Source organism: Venturia canescens, chromosome 6, assembly GCF_019457755.1.
Source record: "Venturia canescens isolate UGA chromosome 6, ASM1945775v1, whole genome shotgun sequence".
Classification (NCBI taxonomy): domain Eukaryota; kingdom Metazoa; phylum Arthropoda; class Insecta; order Hymenoptera; family Ichneumonidae; genus Venturia; species Venturia canescens.
The window spans coordinates 14,019,172-14,041,165 of record NC_057426.1 but is presented as its reverse complement, the minus strand read 5'-3'; the positions used below and the strand labels follow the sequence as shown (position 1 = coordinate 14,041,165).

General features: G+C 40.3%; 2 protein-coding genes across 5 annotated transcripts in view; one reads left to right on the top strand and one right to left on the bottom strand.

Annotated features, from left to right (window-relative positions):
- The first annotated feature begins 61 nt into the window (after nucleotides 1–61).
- Nucleotides 62–2,442, top strand: LOC122412357 (serum response factor-binding protein 1-like). Its single transcript, XM_043421827.1, has 2 exons — nucleotides 62–200; nucleotides 792–2,442. Exons 1-2 carry the CDS (start codon nucleotides 174–176, stop codon nucleotides 2,355–2,357), a joined length of 1,593 nt encoding a protein of 530 aa, XP_043277762.1. The 5' UTR covers nucleotides 62–173; the 3' UTR covers nucleotides 2,358–2,442.
- Nucleotides 2,443–2,850: 408 nt separating this feature from the next.
- LOC122412081 (elongation factor-like GTPase 1) overlaps nucleotides 2,851–21,994 on the bottom strand; it is a 109,968-nt gene continuing 90,824 nt past the window's right edge. For all 4 annotated transcript variants that reach the window (XM_043421364.1, XM_043421366.1, XM_043421365.1 and 1 more), the window contains exons 3-4: nucleotides 15,150–15,337; nucleotides 2,851–3,581 (exon numbers count right to left, since the gene is read on the bottom strand). In XM_043421364.1, the coding sequence (XP_043277299.1) occupies nucleotides 3,393–3,581; nucleotides 15,150–15,337 (377 nt within the window). In that variant the 3' untranslated portion in view covers nucleotides 2,851–3,392. The remainder of the gene's footprint in view (nucleotides 3,582–15,149; nucleotides 15,338–21,994) is intronic.

Below are 21,994 nucleotides of genomic sequence, written 5' to 3'. Positions count from 1 at the left end.
GGCGGGAAAGGTTTAATTCACCACTGCGCATGCCTTCTGGCATAATCTGCTTTACCAATTGAGCTTTCTCGCTGTTTTCTTGTCCATGTGGAATTTTTGGATATTCAAAAATATTTCCGACCTCGTGGGCAAGAATTTTAAACAAAAAAAGTCATTTCTTTCAATATAAAGCAATGAGCAAAATTGCGATTAACAATGAGGTAAGTGCGAGTATTTTTATCAACAATTAGTCTCACTCGTAGGCAATTTTTTTTAAGGTTAGAATCGGAACAACAATACTGGATAATCAATAAAAACATTTTTATTCTTTAAAAGAATTTCTAAGAGCATTAAACGCGTTTTGAATATTTTGCCAGTATATTTTTTGACAAATGTTTCTTTTGTACTCGATATCAAAAGATATCATCAATTTCAATTTGAGGTTGGACTGCCTTCTAGATTCTTTCGTGTTGCGAGTATTTATTCTAAACCATCCGTCAGTTCACAAATGCTTTAAGTTGCTGCTCTTGCGCTTATGATTTTCTTTTCTATTGACAGTTTAATACGTTGGAGCAAAGATTTATGAGATGAAACGTGATTACTTTGAAAAATATGTCGCTGTATCACAGTCAGATAAAAAAAACAGTGCCGGTCATTCTTTTTGCTAGATTTTACCAATTTTACTGAGGCTTATTGAAACGTAAAAGACATTTTGTTATGTACAATTAACATACAATTAACATATGTACAATAACAATTAGATATTTTGTTATGGAAAAAAATATTTTTCTACTAAGTTTCTTTTTGTACAGATTGTTCTGATGAGACACGCGGTAAGGAAATCACGTGTCAGTTTAGTCAGAAAATTGATAAAAGAAGTGAAGCTTCTGCGAGCAAGAAAGCATGGCGATGAAAAAGTTGTGGAGAAGTGCCAAAGAAAAGCAGAAAGGTTGGCGGCAGAGATCGAAGCACTAAAAAAAATTAAGGATGATGATATTTCGAAATTTGGTATAACGCTAACAAAAAATTTGCCAGAAATATTAAGTGACAAGACTGCGGAACCTCATACTCGAGTCATGGCAAGACTGACTTTTCATAAATTTCTTAATGAGAGAATTCAAAAATTCAAAGATAAATACCCTGCTTATGAAGAACACTTGGGACCAGGACGAAAAAAATTGTCAAAGATCCAAAGAAAGGCCCACCGAGAAGCAATCAACCGAATAAAAGCAGGCGGGGAAACAAAACAAGAAAATCATCGTGAGGATAAGGGGTTGGAAAAAGAAATCAAACATGTCAATCATGAAAGAGAAGATGACGAACGAGAAGAAGACGAAGAAATTACTCATTCTGAAGAAGAAGATGAGGCTGTTCACCATAAAATCCTCAAAAATATCCGAGAAGAGGAAATAAGTAATGAATCGATGGATAACGAATCTTCAGGGCTTGATAGCGAAGCAGGCAGTATTCTGCGAATAAGTAATCTGAAAAGACGAAAAAACAATGATTCTGAGTCGGAAGAAATCAACTCGTCGGAAACGGACATCTCCGATGAGTCAATTTCTTCCACTTCTGCTTCTGCAAAGTCTCGAAAATTGAAGAAATCGAAAACAATTCTAAGCGATCCCGTGAAAGCAGAAAAAAAGAATGAAAATTCAAAAAAATTGAAACGAAAAGAATCAATCGCAGCTACAAAAAGTTCAGCAGAGCTGGAAATTCCAGGAATAATTAAGAAAAATCCGGAAGCTTCGAAAAATTCGAAAACGGAAACAAAAAATGTGGATAAATCGAAAAAATCAGTTCCCATAAAAGTAATAAGCGAAGAAGCATCGGTAAAACGGTTTACCGACTTAATAAAGGAAAAAGAATGCTTAGAAATCGTGAAGCCAATGAAAACGGTAAATTTACGAAAAGATGTAAAATTAGAGAAAGAAATCGATTCATTTTTCATGACTGCAAACGGAGAAAGCGAGTACATGAGCGTCGTTGTGCCAAAATTGAAACCCTGCGAGGACGACGAACAGGACGATCGATTTGCGCCGAATCACGTCGCGAAAAGGCAGAAAAACTTTCACGAGAAGAACAACAAGTTCTTCAGTAAAATTGATCAACGCAGTAATGACAATTCTTCCAACAGGTTTCCGCCGAATGCTGATAAACGCAGGCAAAATAATTTCTCAAATTCAAATAATTCTTCTGATAAATATCCTCAACGTGGAAATGATTACGTGAGAAATTCTCGCAACGCAAAATCGAACCATGAAAAAAATAACGTTGTTAAAGACGAAGAACTTCATCCATCGTGGCAGGCTAGAAAAAAACAGCAAGAAATATTGAAACAAGGCTTTCAAGGAAAAAAAATCGTTTTCAACGATTGAACGATTATTCTTATTGTACATATCTTTTTCATTAATTTAGCACAATTTTTAATAAATCATTTTCGTTTATCTTTCCGAACAATAATCCTTCAATATCTATTTTTATATTTCCCTGTTAAGGAAGTTGAGGCATTAGAATGAAAATGATGTCATCGCTTTTAAACCGATTGCATCTTATAAAGTGAAGTGTAAAAAAAAAATCAGTTTAATTTTCAGACAGTTTAGGAGCGTCGTTGCTGAGAATAATCAATAAAAATTTGGGCCAAGTAACATGTAATCTTATGGAAGTCAAGACGACACATTTAGTGATATCTCCGTTAAAAATGATGCTAAAAATATGAAATTTTTTGGGCAACATGAGCAAGGCTTGCCGAATAATGTTAATTTTTTCAGATTTATTAGGAGATTTGCTGACCATGTTTTCAACTGAGCTTTCACCAGTTTTTCGTCTTTTTTCCCAACTCTTCTTTAAAGTGTATGTATGCAACATTTCCAAACTGTAAACTGGTCTAACTTTTGAAAGGTACAGGTCATAACTTTTGGGTAAAAAAAATGACTGTACGGCCTCAACTTCCTTAAATTTCATCACGATTTGTGGCTCAATTATTTTCTGTTGAATAAACGTTCACTGACAATTTCCGTTCATTGATTGAAAAGTCAATGCGTTGATCAATTAAATCTACGACGCAAATCGTTGAAAAAATTTCTAAGAATATATTTCAGAATATAGAAAAAAGAAAACTGTAGACTCGACAACTGGAGAAAAAAGAAAATAAAAATCGAAAAGTAAATTGAATTTCGCTTGAAAACGACTGTTGAGAATTTCCGGTTACGATAAAAAAAAAAAAGCAGGAAGTAGGATTTGAAGGATTAGCAAAGACGACGAAAAGAAAAAGGTTTCCTTCTTCACAATAGTAAAAACGTTAAGATAGTAACAGCGCTCGTATTTTTTTCTATTTTTTTTTTTTTTTCGTAATTACGTAATAACAAATCCGTACAATATAATATAGAGTTAATAAAAAATAATTTATATAATCATTTATTCTTGGAAAGAGTTCGCTGCTTTTCAGCGTGAGTTACGAGCTGCGAGTCAACCGGAAGTCCCTTACGACGACGAACCGCGTCCATGTATTTCTTGGCGCGATTTTCGCTATCTGCTTTTTCACCAAAGTGAAGATATTCCTCTTCCGTCGACGGTACCCAGTAAGGATCTTGCTCGATGACCTGAAACAGATAACGAGGCGTCAATGAGAAAACTACGTACACGCTGTTATTTAAAAGTAAACGAAAGCATTATTTCCTTTTTCATTATTTTTAAAACATAATTTAACAAATTTAATAAACTAACATTGGAATTCAATTGATTGAAATGATCAATATTCCAAGCGCGTCAATTAAACGTCCAATATTGCAAAACAAATCTATCCATCCGAAGTTTTTCGATTCCATAAGCCCTCGAGCAATAAAAAATTATCCGATTTTCGGTGACATAAAAAAACAAGAGGACTCATGGTCTCCCAGCAAAAAATAATTGAGTATATCGACGAAACACTTATAAAAGAGTATTTTTCGTTTTCAAGTTTTAAATGAAAAAATGTATATTTTGTAGAGTTCAGAGTCTAACGCGAAAAGAATCCGAAGAGATGAGAAAAAATAAAAAAATGAGTAGACACTTTCGGATAAGAGGGGGGATGCGCGGGCGACCGGGTCTTCTCAGGGGGCTTCTTTGGTTCTTCGTATGCGAGAAGAGCGACAGGACACACACCTGAACGCACTTGAAATGCGTCGTTTCTCGGGCGTACAAGTGGCCGAAGGAGAAAAAGAAGAGGGGGAAGTAAGTAGAAAGAAAATAAAAAATCATGTTCCGCGGAGTGCGGTGGGGGTGAGGGCAGGGAGGGAGCTCCAAACTCACGAAAACTTGGCTACCGAGCTCCGTACTATACTTCAAAACATCCAATGGACAAAACTTGTGCTTCTTCATTCTCGAGAGCATCTCGTTTTGCGTAAGCCGGTAGCACTCCGAATTAGCTCTCCTTTTTTTCCCCAGTCGCCCCCTCGCCCCGCTTCCCTTTGCCGAGATGGAAGGAGACCGAGACGAACGGCCTTCCGAGCACCGGACTCTCCGTTTCTTTTTATTCTCTTTTTTTATACTCTCCGTGGCTCAAACCCCCCGAGGGCAGGCAGGGGCCAAAAAAACATCAACAACGGGCGCCCCAAGTCCGAGACAAAGTTACGGTGCCCTTCTCTCCGCGCTTCTTCCTTCACCTCGTTTTTGACGCGTGGTTTTCCCTCAATTCGATCTTCGAACGTCATTCAACCTGAATTTTTAAGCATTCTAATTTTCTGGGATCCGAAAGTTTTTTTTTCGAGTTTTTTTCTAATTTGATGTAAATAGCACGTGATGATCACGCGAGATTCAGCCGTTGGGAAACCGCATGCCGAAGAGCTCGTCGCCTCTCATTTGATGGAGAAAGAAAGAAAACTTTTTTCGTTGCTTTTTCGAAGAAATGAATCAATCATTCTTCATTGCGAATTCAACCGATCTTTTACTACGCTCAGACAATGAAAAAGAAGAAAAATAGTCCAAGTCGAGGGCCGGTGAAAAAATAATTAATGCCGAGAAGAATCGCACTGGAGAGAAATATCCCAGCGCGATCTCAATTTCAGTCTCAATCTCAATTTCGAAGGTATATCGCTTTCGAGATATCTAACAATAAGAGGCGGAGTCGTGATTTTCATTAACACGTGTTTTTCATTGGTCGAGGACAGTTGCTTTTTTTCTTTTCTGCCGTTACGGATCGATCACGAAATGAATTGCAGCAAATAAAAAGGCTGTTCGGGCTCACAATCCTCTTGATTTGAAATGCGTTCTAAAGGAGCTTGAGTGGGAAGAAAAAAAATCGTGTAAAATGCCAATTATCTCGAAGCCTTTTCCCCGTTCAATGGCGTGGTCGCTGACCCATTTTTATTCGAGATCGAAATTCATGAGCGGTCTGTAATAAACAGTCCTCGGTTGTCAAACCCAGCGTAAAGAAACCCTTTTTGTTTCGAATATTTTGGTATTGTCGATTCAGGATATTGGAGGACTCACAATTTTTATTGTTCCCGAGAATCTCGTGTGTCTTCGTCGCGGCTGAAGGCACAAAATCCAAGAAGCAGCAGCACCGCGCCATCGAGCATGTTCTCGTCTCCCTCATTTCTCTGTCCCGTATTGAAATTTATAATATGTGGACACCTGGCTCTTTACACATACACACGTTTATGCAACACGTTTATGTTGTTGGTCTCCCTGCGATACAGGGCCCTACTTCTTCCTCATTTTTTCTCAGCTTCTTTTGCTTCTTCTTCTTCTTCTTCTTCTTCCTCGCATCTCTCCTTGAGCGCCCTGGGAACGAATCCGTGCTTGACGAAGACTCGGCACACGGCACCGGCCTGGCACTTGAGAATATCACGCCCGTAAGAGAGCAGATGGTCGTTTCTTCGCTCCTTCGGCCTCCTCCCCCGCCTCGCCTCGCGTACAAAACAGTTTTTTGTTTCAGCCCAGATTTGTTTTCGTTTTCGAGCTCTATGTAATATGCACATGTGCGTACGAGGTGTGCATGTGCGGATCTTTCGATCAAGGCTTCTGGTGTATTTTTCGGGAATCGAGATTTCTACAACCTTTTTCCAGCGGAGCTAAACGCAGGGGAATGCCCCTTTTGCGGTTGCTCCCACACCGTGGGCACATACGCATGTCACGCATGTATAACAGCCGGTATGCAACACCGAGCAGAAGATCGTGTATCCGCCGGGCGAGCGAATGCATGCTTTTTCGTCCCAACTTCTTGCTTATTATAGGAAAAAAATTATACGCGCGGGGACATCCAAGAACTCCCACATAGACACAACCTGTTGCCTCTTCCCCTAACGATACAATCCGGGCCAGCTCGTGGCTTTGATTTCAAATCCCCGATCTTGTAAGCAATTGGTGTTGACCCACTATAATGCACAAAACGATGATTTTGGCCACGAAATTTCAAGTACACAGTTTTAACTGAGGAAGAAAAAAAAATTCTTCAAAATCTGAAATGGTGCGTTTTCGAGGATGCTCTTTCAGAATCTGGCATTTATTTTGTAAAATAAACTCATAATCTTGATTATTTTTGCGTTTTTTCTTTCAAATAGATTTTTGTTATCGTTGCTGCACTTGAATAATCAAATTATCACCAGCAAAGTTGTCATCGATGTCTGAACTTTCTCGAAACACTGGTTATGAACTCTTTTTTTCCTCTAAGTTTATCCAAGATGACGATTTTTGCCAGGGATCATGATGTAAATTTTCATGATTTTTTTTTCTCGAAAAGCCTCGACTTTACGAAATAATTTTATGGAACAAAAAGTGTTTAGAATCATCCAAAGAATGCGTGTGCATTTTTTCAGAATTTTTGACGTTTGTTTGTCAAAGTTCAAAAATTTTTCGTTAAATCGATACTTTTCGAGAAAATAAATAAAGTGCGGTAACAATAAGAAAAATCGATTTGAAATAAAAAAAAAACCGACAAAAATTCTTGACTTTTTAATTCAAAACGCAAAAATAATTACCATTTTGTTTTAATTTTACAAAATAAATGGCAAATTCTGAAAAGGGATCCACGAAAACCACCTATATAAAATTTTGAAGAATTTTTCTTTCGTTCCTCAGTTAAACTGTGTACTTGAAATTGCGTGTCCAAAATTGTCGTTTTGCGTATTAATGTTTAATGTTTGCGGTTAATGTTTACGAATTCTAGGAGGTTTGTGCGATTGCTTGTTACTGTATTTTGAATTTTTCAAAACTTCTCCGACGGCTTCATCATCTGTGCTGATGAATAAACGTGACGTTTCAGCACTCGGGTACATTCCTACAGAATTCATTTCCGGCTTGGAATCACTGCTGCAGCTCGTACTGGTCCAGCAAAAAAATATAATGGCAGAACCGCAAGAAACTTCATCTTCATTTATATGGCAACAAAACCATGGTCGAGGCACGTTTCTCAATTGTCGTAGAAAACCAACTCTTCAACCGAATTTGGTGAACGCATATCAAGGCTTTCCTGAAGGGTGTGCACGTCAAAATTTACCGCTATTACCACTCCGTCGGTCGACCTCAACGAACGAAGCGGATGCCTCGTACAGTTGACTCGCTGGTGTGAAACAATTAACCAGGTTCCCATCATTGATGCGTTCTTAAGTTTAAAGGTTGTTGCTAAATTTATGTGGCGGGTGGGGAGAAGAAGAAGCTCATAGATTTCTGCATCGGATATGATGCCAGCAATGTTAGACTATAATCGTGGCACATCAACAATGTGTACAACCGAATTTCCAGAAATTTCTAATTTCACAATTAATAATATAAAAAATTGAATGATCTCGAAATTCTAAAATCAAGTTTTCCCCTTTCTCGTTTCGTTTATCGTGGAATTTTGCGGCGTCCAACACCACATGAACCACGAGGAAACAAAGTATAAGCCTCAGGGTATTTTACTGGCATGTAGCGATATTTGACTCAATATTCTCCGATGGTTAGTGGTTGTAGAAATAAATGAAAGTAATGAAAGAAGAAAGGTTACGTAGCACGAATTCATCCGTTGCCGGAGGGAAGCATATTTCTGACCAATTGACAGTTGTCCAAACCGATGAGCGATAAACCCTGCGGAAGGTTTCAAATCTCTGTTTCTAACCGCATTCGTAATGCCCTTTCGACATTGCGCTATTGTAATATTATTTTGTGTACTCGGTGATCGATTTGTGGTTATACACAACGCACGCAATTGCTTGCACCCGTATACCAATTCTCATGACCAATCCAATTTACTCTTATCTACAACGTGTTGAAAATGAATGGTAGTCGAACCAACTTGAACGATCGTTAGGTCCTTAAAGTCACGTGTACGATAAAAAAATCGACACGAATGCAGAAAATTTTACGACGCTTAGAAAGGTCCTGGAATCTCAAACAGAAAAGTTTTCAACCGTTTTTCTTTACGACGTACCGTTGCTGAGATATTCCGTGAAAAAGAGATGGCCAATCTGGTGGGCTGTTGAGAAACAGCGTAGAGTGGGGGCAGGGCGCTCGATTGGCTGCCTCTAATTCGTTGAATATCTCGTCCACGATAAATCGGAGAGAAAAATAGCTAAGGACTTTTCGCTTCGTAATTTCCCAATCTGTTGACCCTGAAAATTTGAGCTCGACGTTTTGTGGAAACGGGTCTCGGCATTTGGGAATTTGTTAGACTGCTCGATCTTTCGTAACTATAAGTTCAGACGAACGGTCATTAAAGATAGAACGGAGAGTTGAACGCTGTAAATTGCACGAGGATGCAATCGAAATGTCCTAGCTGTACCGTTGCACCGTGAGCAAACAGCGCGCAAAATCTCCCGGATGTTTTGTTTTACTTTTCCTTACCTCTTTCCCCTTTCCACTTTTTTCCTCCCGGTTTAATCTTCCGGTAAGTCTACAAGTGATGTCTTTTCTCTTTATCTTTTCGTCTCTCTTTCGCTCTGCGACTTCTCTGGTTGTTGGTCATTGGAATTGAGCAAAAAAGGAGGCCCGTTAGCCACGAGAGGATCAGGCGTACGCCCCGGGCGCTCACTAATCGAGAGACATACATTGTGCATCTTTGTGTGTAAATTTGTTCAATTACCACAAATTTTGCCCCTAGGACATTCGGCTCAATTCGAACTTAGTTTGAAATTAGCCATCTCTAATTATCGCATGCACAAAATTATTGATTTCAATAACCGCAATATTTTTATTCAGCGCAGTTATTTCATTATTTTTCTCCTAAAAACATCGTCCACCTTAATTCAATGAGGATCTTTCGAAATGAACGCGAAGGATGGTTATTGTAACAACATTTATCAATGAAGGGTGACTTCGACGGAGATTCCCCACGCGGGCAGAATAACAAGCATCCTCTTTACGCCACCACTCGAAAACAACTCTGCTTCTAAAATCGTTACTCCGAAATTCATAACAACTCTACGTCTGCTCATGCATAATCCATGATCTTCGATATCTCTACTCATGATGAGTTATGTTCTGAAATCATCATGAGTAGAGATATTAAGATGATGGATCAGTCGGTAATCACAACCGTGAGTGCGAGAGAGATAGCTGCAAATTTTGAAAAGGAAATATTTCCACATCGTTCGTCTGATCGAAAAAATAAAAATGTCATCGGATTTTTGCGATCGTACTGCGTACGATGACATTTTTATTATTTTAATCGGACGAACGATGTCAAAGAGTTTCAATTTCAAAAATTCGAGGTGTGATTACCGACTGATCCATCATCTTAAGGATTAAGAGTATGGATCAGTCGACTAACCTCACTTGGAATTTTCAAAATGGAAATTCTTTGATACAGTTTGATCGATTAAAAAAAGGCTCTGTCAGCCTACGCAGAACAATGGCAAAAATCGACTGACAGAGCCTTTTTTTAATCGGTCAAACTGTGTCAAAGAATTTCGATTTCGAAATTTGCGACTATCTCTCTCGCACTCACGGTTGCGATATACCAACTGATCCATCCTCTTAAATATCACACCGGAATAGATATGTTAAGGTTGATCCTCTGCGACAGCCCCAACCAAAAGTTTTGTACCGTCTGCATATTAAGGAGTTTCGGTACAAAAGTCTAAATATTAAGAAATTGATCAAATTTGGTGATAATGTTCTTCAACGTCAAGTGCGAAAAGACAAATTTTTTCAAAATTTTCTTCTACTTAGTTATCGAGTAATTATGCATTAAAGCAGATTTCTTATGCCCGGAATGTATACCTATATATATGGAAACGCTATGCTTATACACGTAAACTTTAGTGATCAATTACTCGATAACTGTGTAAAAGAAAAATCTTTAAAAATTTGTATTGTCAAATTTGGCAGTAAAGAATATGTTCACCAAATTTTATATCTGAACTTTTTGAAATTTTTTATGCTTTTAGCATGGTTTAGCATGGCAACATTGTATCGCCTGTACCGAAACTCCTTAAATGGGTTGATAATTCGTTCGGATCGTAATCAATAACTTTGTAAAGAGCCTATATACGTACTCGGTGCCAGTAGATATAGTACAAATATCATTTGCTTTCGTAAAATTTATTCTAAAAGTATTTTTGATCTGACATCGCGAGTAAATTAAATATCGTATGCAGCGTAAACCTTCGTACTTCTCGAGACTATATCTGTCAAACTAGATGCTCAATCACCTTGATTTTTTTTCGCAATATTTGTGATATCTTGTTCTAGCTCCTCCTCGTTTTTTTATAAACTTCCTAATTTTAGTACTAGCGATAGAACTAATAATGTGCTGTTTGCCTATGCATGGTCCATATGTTACGTGTTAATTGAGTCAACTTCAATTACATATATCTCGGGTTCGGGATGGTGAAACTTGTTAAAATTTTATAGAGGTGTTGTTCATATGTTAAGCAATACGTATGCCAAATTTAAATAATTTCCTAATTTAACTGTCTCGTGGAGGAACCACCTTAATTAAGGAGGGTAGAAGTTCTCTGCGTAGATCCGCAGTTATTGAGCAGCGGAGTTGTTATAATAGCTATTTATAACTATACTCATCGCAGCTCTACTCGATAACAACTCCGCTCTTTAAGCACTTATTTAGAGGAGAACTTTTTATTTTATGCATGAATAACGTCTCTACTCTTTAACATGCTTAGACGAATAACACAGATTATTTATTAATGACAAAAGAAGAGACATATTGGGGCTGTATTGATTTTGCAAATTTGAGAGTAGGGCTGTTTGGAGCAGCGTTGTTTTTGAGTAGAGCCGTAAAGGAGACGGGTGTTATTCTGCCCCTCACTCGCTTGTTCCAGCGAACTGAGGCGTGACCGAAAGCCACATATTTCCAAATGTATGCAAATACGTAACTAAATTATGCTCATATTTCCTTAATTATGAGTACGAATAGCAATTATTAAACAAAAAATATTCCGGGAATGAATCGATGGGTTTGAATAATTCAGAATGGTCTTGGACTCCCGACGGGAGACCAAGCTACGTAAATGCATGGATACGTGTGAAGAAATCGGAGAATTTCCATGAATGGGAAGGAGGGTCCTACGTAAATCTCAATAGTTCAGCTACATGGATTTATAAGAGAGAATATGACAGTAAAAGAAAAACGATATGCCTCAAGCAGCGAGGAGTCGAGTGAAAAGTGTGTAGCATACTTTTAACGCGTTATTTTCTTGAAAACTTTTTTTTTTCCCCGGTAACTTGAAGGAAAATAAATTCTGATGTACGAGATTCACGTGATGTTATTTCCGTATTTTCCTAAGTCAGAGCACGTGCCTGAAGCAGACTGAGATGCTAATGAGGTTGAAAGAATACTTATGAAAGAAAGATAGGGATTGAAAAAGACGAAAGCGTGTATCACAGTAGCCGAGAGGTTGAGGCATTGCATCCGCGGGACCAAGAGAGTTGAAGAATTCAAAGAAGAGAAGCGTAGGCGGTGACACCTTCACGTAGGGGTTAGGTTTGTTGTTTTTCTCCTTTTCCTTTTTTTATTCTTCTCCTCGGAACATGCGGAGAATACGAGCATGCGTTGAAAATGGGGAACGATCCCAAAAGGATAGGGTCCGTTTGATCAGGGGGACAATTCGTTGATGATGGGGGGGAAAGAAGATCATGGGGAAGGAAGGAAATCGTAAATTCGTTGAGGAAAGAGGAGAAAAACGATGATTCGGGGCTTCGGTGGTTGTTGAAGCGATCAAGACTCGCCGAGAATCCAAAGGAGACGAGAGGAAGACTGGAAACTTCAACATCTTTAGGAAGTTGAAGTTAGCCAAGGAGAACCAGTGCCATGAGAGAGAAAAGAAGCAAGGAGCGAAAGGGGGAGCGAGAGGAAGATGGAAAATCATTGGCAAAGACTTTATATAGAGGCCGTTATTGGTAACCCGTGCGCAAGAGCGCGACGCGTCTTTCCAACCGGCTGGAGAAGCTTTTTTTCCCTCTCGTCTCGTGGTCGTGCTATCCCTTGCTCTGCCCCAGCTTCCCATCTTGTCGTCGCTCTCGTCCCCGGCTCCATTCATTAACTCATTCTTGTTTACAGGAAGTTCCTGAGGCCCCTTCGGCAAATCGTCCTCGTCTTGGTCGTTTTGGTACGTCCTCATCGTAATGGTAACCAACGTTGACGAAGACGCCGATGCGACGACCTCATCTCTATCCTCGCTCTTTCCATCGTCACGGGGCCAAACTATATTGTCAACGATTCTTGATGGAAGAAACGCCACAATAAACGGCTCCGGCTCCTCTTGCCTCCTCACTTTTTCCTTCCTCCTCCTGCCTTCTTTCTGCCAGAAAGACCCAGTCAAGAGACAATTGAAAGTATCAATTTTAGCCCCTTGTGCTTCGCGTTTATGTCGTCCGTCCCTAGAGACTTGGAGCATTAGACCCAGGCCAGGATAATACAGGATTAGGAGACCCATAGAGCCTAAACTTCTTCACCTGCTGCGCGACGCCTTTGCAAGTTTATGTCCGTAATTTCTTTTCTTACTACGGAACACTCAATGGAATCTGGAGTCAACAAAATGTGACGAAACTAAAAAAAAAGCCGTAGCTTCCTTTCCTTCCCGTACGATTTTCAGGAATGACTGTTCAGAACACGTTTTATTTATTGTTGGAAAAGGAAATGTTCGCTTCTCAGTAGAGTTCTGGAACATTTCGACGTCACGAGTGAAATTCAGCGATAAACTTGGGAAGTACAGTGAACCGGACCCTCAAATATTTCATGACTTTCGGCTTATTGTTTTTTTTTTCAATAATTTCGTACTTGGAGTCGACATTTGCAAAATTCTTTGGTCTCTGAGCGAGTCTGATTCCATACAGAGACGAGAATATCGGGAGGGTCGGGGCCCGGAGGCTTCATTAACAAAAGGCAAGAGAGCATCGGGCCCTGCCGAAGGTTTTTCACGCACTTCCCTCTTGCTGTTTCGCTCGTGATGTTTAATGAATGACTGAGCGAGGTATGGCCCCCGTGGGCAGGAGGCCGAAGCGAGTCCCCCTCCGGTTATTCAATTATCGGGCGAAAAACAAAAATTAAAGAGGCCCTGGTTGCTTCCGCGGGGGCAAGGAAACATTTTTCATACCTGTCTCTTGTAAGCGAAGGCACTTCTCCTTCTCTCTCTCTCGATTTAATATGCTTATAAATATCCGTTGGCGTGTTTGGGGACAATTCGGAATCGGCGAGGGCCCGGCAATCATTGCGGAGCGAGCATTATCCCCGCTTCTGCCACGAAATGTGACGCAGTTATATACACGAGCGATGAATCATGAAAGAAGACAGGAGGAGGGAGAGGAAACGGCGCAAAAAACAAGAAGAGAAGGGCCCAGTCTCTTTTCATCTCTAGTGACATTTCCTCGAGTCAAGTACGCGATCCAATGGTGCGTAGAAATTGGCTAAACCATGAGTGAGAGAGAAATCAGTGTGTAGGAGAGGATGCGTTTGGTCAAAGTACCCGAAGCATTGTTCAAGATCAGAGTAGCCTGATGGAGCGTCTATTTATCTGGCCTATCTTCGTCTTCCTTCTGGTATTTTTGCTCTCTTTCAGGCTCCCATTTAATATGAAGTGCCGTTAGGGGACCTAAGTCCTTCGGCAAGAGGAGGGTGCACAGGTCCCTCCGCATCCCGTCGTAAAATATACGCACACACATCTTATATATATATAATGAGTGGATAAAGATGGAGAGGCCACTATAGCACTCTGGAACGAGCATATTACATGCGGAGGCTGCAACAGAGACCCCGGACTATTGTTACCCTGTCACCGGTTGATTGTCCGTATTGTCAATGGGACAATAGCACGGCAGGGGCTTGAAACTTACACCCCGCGCGATTCACCCTCTAGGGCTTCCCTTCACAGCTTCTTTTTCCTCCTCCTCCTCCTCCTCCTCCTCCTTCGTTTCTTCTTCTTCCATTGGTGATGCAGAATAGTTGGGTCTCTCGATGATCCGGGATAACGGACCGAAGAGAAGAAGACTCGTAACGATTCTGTCCGATTTTTTTTTCGAGGGTCATCTGCCCTGAGAACGGACCAAATGGAACAGCCGGCCAGCGATATTGCGAATGGATCGTCGAACGAGGATCCTCGCGTCTTGAACGGTTGAGCACCGAGCCAACACCCCCGAAATTCGAGAGGTTAACGAACCCCCGCAGCGTTTTTCTGGCTAGTCTCTGCACATCGGGTATGAGAAAAATGGATGAAGAAAACGGCATAAAACAATGGTGTGCGGCTGTGTCCAGAGTTGTCATGGTATATCACGCCTCTTGTTGGCCTCTTTTGCATCCTCGAGACAAAAATCTTCAAGGGGTTTCTATGTCTATGCCTCTTGTCTCGTTGGCTCCTCTTATCGTCACTCCTCATCACAATAAAATAAAGGGACACCCGGTGAGAGACGAGTTGGAGTAAAAGAGCAAAAGTGAATGAGCTGGATCACGAGTCAGGATCTTTGCTGCTGCCCCGTAACGATGTTGAAGAGTCTCGAATTCGTGCCGATTCAGCGAATCAGCAGGGAACGTCTGGCCACAAAGTTTCACAAATGTTCCACTCTTCCGTCGTCCCCCCTCTGCCTCACTTCACTTCTCTCTTTCTCTGTTTTGACTAACGAGTTATTCTGCGAGTCAACGATAATATTCGCCCCAGAACCGAAGTCGATTTAACGCGAATGATTAATCATGAATAACCAACGTGGCGAATTGAGGACGCGAAATAAGAATGAACTCAATGGCGTATGTTTTTACTTACCTCCCAATGACTGAACACGAGCTGCGGAGTGGCAAGACCGGAAGTTTGCGTTCGCAGTTCTCGGGCTAGCTGGAAACTCTCAGGTACAGGAAGTGTCGCCAATACTCGGAAGTGACCACCGAAACCCAATGCACTCTCAGCAGCTATTACCCGACCTTGTCTTCTCCCGAATACCGCGTATAATTTGCCTGCAAAGGAAGTCCCAGAAAAGAAAAAGGAATTAAGTATACGTACATGGAAGGAAACGCTCATTATGTACAGCTTATATAAAAGGGAAAGTTGTTGGTCTCATCTTCGATCCCGATCGTTCCAAGGGAAACTTGTTTCGTTGGATCTTTTCTTTCACATTCTTTGATTAGTTGCTTTTTGGCGAGTTGGCAGCGGAGTTTTCAAAGATGGCGCTGAATGCAAGTTCCGAATGAAGATTTCGATGCATTGATCAAGTCGATTTGGGAGCATCGAATCGAACGAAAGCCCACTACGGGCACGTACCGATGATGGCAACCGCGAGTGATAATCAAGCTAAAAATGGCTGGATCACGAGTGACGCCTTCAGATTTAATGAGTATATTGATTGTTCGTGAGATCTACTCGCAAAGACCAAGGATCTGCTCTGCTGTCAATGAACAAGAGAAGAGCTCACCATTAGGGCTCCCTCTCTTTCTCCCTGAGGAGACACAGAGGGGAAAAGAAAGAAGAGAACAACTACGGCTAGGGTACAGACAGAACTCAGCGATGGTTACGAACCGGACGCGAGTCAGCGTTTTTGTGCCTCACCAATCATTACACCGTCGTCTGTTGGTTGTTGTCGTCATTGAATCGTACTGTACAGCGTAGCGACAGTTAGTGGTGTACAAAATCAAGACCGAGATCCGATATTTCTCAATCGCATACTCGGAGCGAAGAGCACCGAGGTCTCATACCGGACTGTTGCATAAACGAGGATAAGACGAAGATTCCGAAAAAAGATTTTTCATAGATTGGTTGACGTCGAGGCGGATATCAATAAAACACGAAGAAAAACATTGCGGAGGATTTCCTCTCGCTGGTATTCGAGCGGTATCCGGCTCAACTCGAATAAGGTGAGAACCGTGAAACGTCAATTCGTTTTGGAATATTTGGGAAATTGGTCGCTCGCTTGCGGCAGAGCAAAAGCCCACCTTTCCTCACAGCTTCTCCGATCACGAGCTCTACCGGTGCTGCGTCTCCGAACATCGAGCATCAGGAGAGAGACAAGAGAGGAGGAGAATGAAAGAGAGACAGATGCCTGTGTTCGTTAGGCCGGAGGGAAAGGAGAGCTTTGGGATGCAGCTTCCGGTCGCGCCCTGTGGCACCTGCGCTCACCTGCCCCTCTTTCACCTCACCGCCGCTGCATATCTTCGCCTTCTTACTCTTTTTTTCTACAACTTGAATCATTTTTCCCCCACCCGACCAACTTCTTCCTCCTCCGAGGAATTACGTTTGGTACCCGTTCTCATAAATCGCTTCGTCAACAATCTTAAAAATCGTCGTTATTTCGACCAAAAAGTATAGTTCGAATATCTAGAGCCACTGCCGAGCGATGCGTACTCAAGATAACTCGAATATCTTCAACTCTCGTGAAACTAATCGAGATCTGCAACCGTATTTTACGCTTCATCTCCCAAAATCCAAGGATCGTTCGAGCACAGTCATCAAAGTGGTCCCTTTTGTGCAAAAGTTTTCCACGAAATTTCCTGGTCTTTTCCATTAATTGAGTACAATCTCTGATCCCATAATTTGCGACTTTCGTTGATTTTATGAGAGAGAAAAATGCGTTGGATGAGCCAACAAACGGTGGAGTTGGATTGATAAATAACTTTTCCAATAGTTCCTGAGAGCAGAGAGTGTGTTGAACCAGTATAAGGCTGTAGCCAAACATGCGTCTCAGAGAGGAAGAAGAAGAAGAAGAAGCAGAAGGAGAGAAAAAGAAGAAGGTAAGAGGGAGCAAGGTGCTGGCTTGCGGTGTAGAAGAAGGGGAAAGCAGGGGTTAAGAAGGCTGCGGTAGCGTCGAGGCATAAGAAGAAGTTGAGGGAAGGGAGTGAATGGACCACAACCTCCATCAATGAAGCAGTGGTACTCATTCCCGCATCAGCATCATCCTCATCATCGTCACCGTCAATTCTTTCTCGTGTATTTTCCTTTCAATCTTCTTCTTACGATTACATATTCTTTCCTTCGCGATATCGCGTTGCGTACATCTCGAACGTCACGTTCTTGGTATGCCAATGAACGGTCAGGAATAAGCTCTTGCAAAAGGTCTCGAGGATCGCATCACGCACAACAATATTTTCCATCGAGATAACCAGAATCGCTAATCCCATTCCATAAATTCAATGATTCGCGATCACTTTTGTTCTCGGAATACTCCGCTACTATACATTGATATTTAAGCATTCTTCAACCGACCGCAAACACGAGATTCCATTTCCCAATCGTTTCGAGGAAAAAACCTCACAATATAATGGAGCTAATGGATAATTAGTCAAGAAATTAAAGCCAATTTACTTTCTCTCTTCTTATTCTATATATCTTTACTCGAATTCTCTAACGACTTCTAGCTACCAAATCGTTTGTTTTTTTTTCCACGCTTCGGTCAACCGTACCTCACGAAATGTCAAGATTCTGCCATCAATGATATCATTCTTCACCTGCGTCGTTTGAAATTTTCGATAACGCGCCGATCTTAAACGTCGTTCATTCTTTTATTATGATTTTTCAATTCGCATTTACGGTAAATGCTAATTTTGGATAACGCTTTCCAACTATACACACACGCGCATATGTATTATCGGTAGGATGGATATCGACCTGTGGAAATCTCGATGAAGCACATCACCCACGCTTTATTCCTAAGCACCGCCATCAACATATCGGAGGTAACAACATACACGTTATCTAAACGGTATATACACACATGCATATGTTGTTCTTGTTAATATCTTGATGCTCAGGTGTACACGAATGTATATAGACGAAGGTATATGTATATATATAAAATATATTAAGCCCACGGGATTGGTACGCCAACGCTTTTGGGAATATATGTGGGCACAACGAGCGTAAGCAATGTGTGCCATTGCCTGATGTCTACAAGAATCACGGGGCTCTTCAAAACACGGGTGTCCACATTGATTTCTCTTTCTCTTTGCTTTTTCCATGTTTACTCTTTTTATTCGATCGCGAGAAGGAGGAAACGAGGCTCGGGAGAGCACGATTTACGCAACGAGCGCGCGGCATTTTCACATCGGCAGGAAGCCGAAACCTAAGCGGAAAAGAGACGAAATAGAGGCTCGGGGAAGAAGAGAACTGAAAAACTAGCCCGGAGAAATTAGGGAAAATATAACGAAGGAAAAAATATTAATTAAAAAGCAAGTCGGATAGAAATAACACGAGCGCCGGATGCGCTCCGATACTCGTGAACGCTGTCGCCTCGGGCTCACCTTTCGTGCCATTCCCGTGCGGGACGCTTCGTAAGAATATTATCAGAACTTCGGATTTTAAAGACGAATCCAATCCTTTTTTTCTCCTCCAAATGTTTTCATCATGAAGAATGTTCTCCTCGAGTTTGAACGGTCCCGACTCATCAATAATTCGTGTCACAGCAGCGGAAAAATTGAATAAATACGAGCAACTTCAGTTATTCGAAAATGCAATAATAACTGTCAACAAGAGAGAAGAAAAAATAATGCCACGATTTATCACGTTCTCGAAGTAAATTCGCCATCTGCCGTGTGTGTCCCTCGTATACCCATCGGTGTATACATGTATGGAGATTTGTGCAGCGCCGGTAGCATATAGATACACAAACGTATATGAGCATGTGTATTTTATGCTCGTGGCGCGCGTGGTATTCGCGCTTATGTGCGTAGGAGTACTTTCTCGATGGGACGAGGCCGGCTAGAGGGCACAACCGCACAGTGGAGCTGACGGGAGATGGGCACAGGTATTAAACGCGAAGTGAGAAAAAGAGGCAAGAAAAAGACAGTTCGGACGGAGGAGAGAAGCAACGAATGAGATAAAAAGGAAGAGAGGGATAACTGCAGGCTTGAGAGCTCTAAGAGAATCCTCTCGATCCTGGATACATGTATCTATATGCGTGTACATGTACAACAGGTACGAGCATATCTTGCAGAATCTCATGCACAGAATCACGATTCAAGTCGTAGTATAATGCCGCGTAGAGACGAGAATATCTCACGTAGTTTTTTATGTACACGTAATTGGAATTAACACGATCTCTTATACTAAATATAATAGTAACAACAACAAGAATAATAACAAGGCAGCACATAGTTGCGTAAAAAAATGAAGAAATATGAGAAATTCGAAATCCGTATGACGGATAATTGGGTAGGATATTATTCTGGAATCCTCATCTTTTATAATAGATTTTAAAATAATTAATTTTTTGTATGATTAATGATTATTTTGAAAAAGCATCATCAATGTGCATTGAATTATGGGCATTCGGAGGTATGCTTGCATATGTAAATATCTCACGAGATGGGATAAGAGAGCTAGCTCCGGGGTATCGAAAAGTAAACCAGATGGGATTTTAAAATGGGAATCTGCTAAGAGTTGCAAACGGGGTAGTGTGGTTTAGAGTATTCGAGATATACACATAATCCGAGTTTATTTTTGAAGACGGAAAGCAGAAGTTTGAGCAGGCATGAAGCAATGTATATTTGTGTAGATCGTTCGATGCCAGAGGATATTAATAATTGGAAGAAAAACAAACGCTGAAACTGCGGAGGGATTGAGAAGACTCGTGGAGCATTTCCGATATCACATATAAACAATGAAATATAAACGACGATTAAAAATCGTGAGAATATGGGTCGATGTATTCTGATGGAAATTGCAGACGGTAAACCTACTGATTGGTTGGTAACAATATATTTCGTGAATCAGGCATCGAAATTTTGGAATAAGGGCTTTTCAGATTCTTGAATTAGTAAAAAATCTGAACGAAAGTTGCTGGTAAATTTACAGGATGTGTACCGCTCATGGGATATCCTCTCCTATTCCATACTTGGCTCGAACAACAAGATAGCAACAAACGTATATGTGTACACATGTATACACATAGTCCTTGGTTATATATTCTAAGCATATATATACTTTTAACGAGAAATAGTGGAGGAATAAGTTCTCGTGAGACACGCGAGAGTCGTGCATCGTCTTCATGATACGACGAATCCGCTATTCCCAGCGGATGTCTGTCGCGTGAATTCTCAACCTAAAAAAGGTATTCTTGGATGCAAACCTACTTTGGCTCATCTCAAATTTATCCGGTGCCCAAGCCCTTATATTGTATTCAACTTGTTAAAAACAATAGTAACGTAGACGGAAGAAAAATCAAGTGAAAAACATGTTTTTCACTTGATAAGTGAAAAACATGTTCACTGAGACAAGTGCAATTATGTTTAAGCGAGTCGCTCCCAGAGACTCTTTACAGGGGCGATCATGTTTCGAATCGTTTTCAAATTTTCGTTCTTTAATAAAAAAATAATTAGACAAGTTCATAGGATATTGCAAGTTGACATATTTTTTCTTTATTTTTTTTTTTCTATCGATGGCGACTGCTTGCAACTCTGTGGCTTAACACACATTCGAAAGATATTAATTATTTGTTTTTTGATTTCATTAAAAAATTGGGCTAGTGGTGTTTTGAACTGGAATTTCGAATTTCAATTTTTAATTTGTGGAAAAAACGATTTTTTTCTTGGTCAACGGAGAGAATGATCTACAGCTGCAGTATAGCGATGAAGTTAATTACTACATATTTCTCGATGAACCATGTTCATGAATTCCCTTTTATTACGGTGTCAGTAATGTTTTGGATTCAATTTTAACTTTATTATTTAATTATCAGGGCGGAAACGCCCCGATCGATTAAGTATTAATATAAAAATTGGAGAAAAACCAAAAAAAAAATTGTGTTTTTTCATGAATTCATATCGTTGTTATTTTTAGAATTGTAACAGTGGTTCTTTACAATATTGGTAAGTACTAATAGATACTTCGTGGATGCGCAATCCAGGCGCTGTCGAACAATTAGTTTTTTCAAAATTGCAATAAAATTTTTCAAGATTTTCTCTTTTGAACTTTTTTCTGTTGAATTTGAGACTCATTTCCATTATGTATATTTTTCACTCGTTACATCGCCAGACAAAAAAAATGATCCGTACATTTGACTAGAGCCGATGCTATGTATTCTGACGCGCTGCATTTCAATCCGAGGTGTAGGATTGTCCAATGCACACCCTTAAAACACGTTGAATAGATCGCAATAAACGGTGAAAATGGATGAAAAATTCTGAGAATCGTGGTTGTGAGTGTGAGAGAAAAGTTATTGACATAAATCAAGTGCGTTTTTTCATTGATTTTATACTCATGAATTCGAAGGTCGAGAGTAAGTGGTTTATAATTTTTTTATTGAAATTTTTGCGATCCGAATGTTCTTGGTCGCAATTTGTTTTTCTAATATTTTGTCGTTGTAATTTGTTGCGTCCAATTTTTAAACTTTTATGATTTATTTTTATTCATAATGCCGATGTGCTTGGCAATTTCTGCATTTATTCGTCAACGTTTTGTTTCTTGAATTGAAAGTCTTACAAGCATTGATTTCCATGATTTCACAGGTGACTGCTGCCCACAGAGCACAAATGTACTCGTCCCTAGTTTTTTTTGACATCATCCATGCTGTATTTCAGGTTTATTCCATAACAACAAGGGGAAGAGAAAAATCCAGAAGAATTACAAAAATAGTGAACAAAAAAAATAGGAAGAAGGAGAATAAGGAAAAGAGGAGATTGAAAATA

Excerpts from the sequence above, each read along its gene's own strand:
- LOC122412357 (XM_043421827.1), top strand. The coding sequence starts at position 174 with ATGAGCAAAATTGCGATTAACAATGAG. Across the intron at positions 201-791 it reads AAATTGCGATTAACAATGAG|ATTGTTCTGATGAGACACGC; the intron begins GTAAGTGCGAGT and ends CTTTTTGTACAG.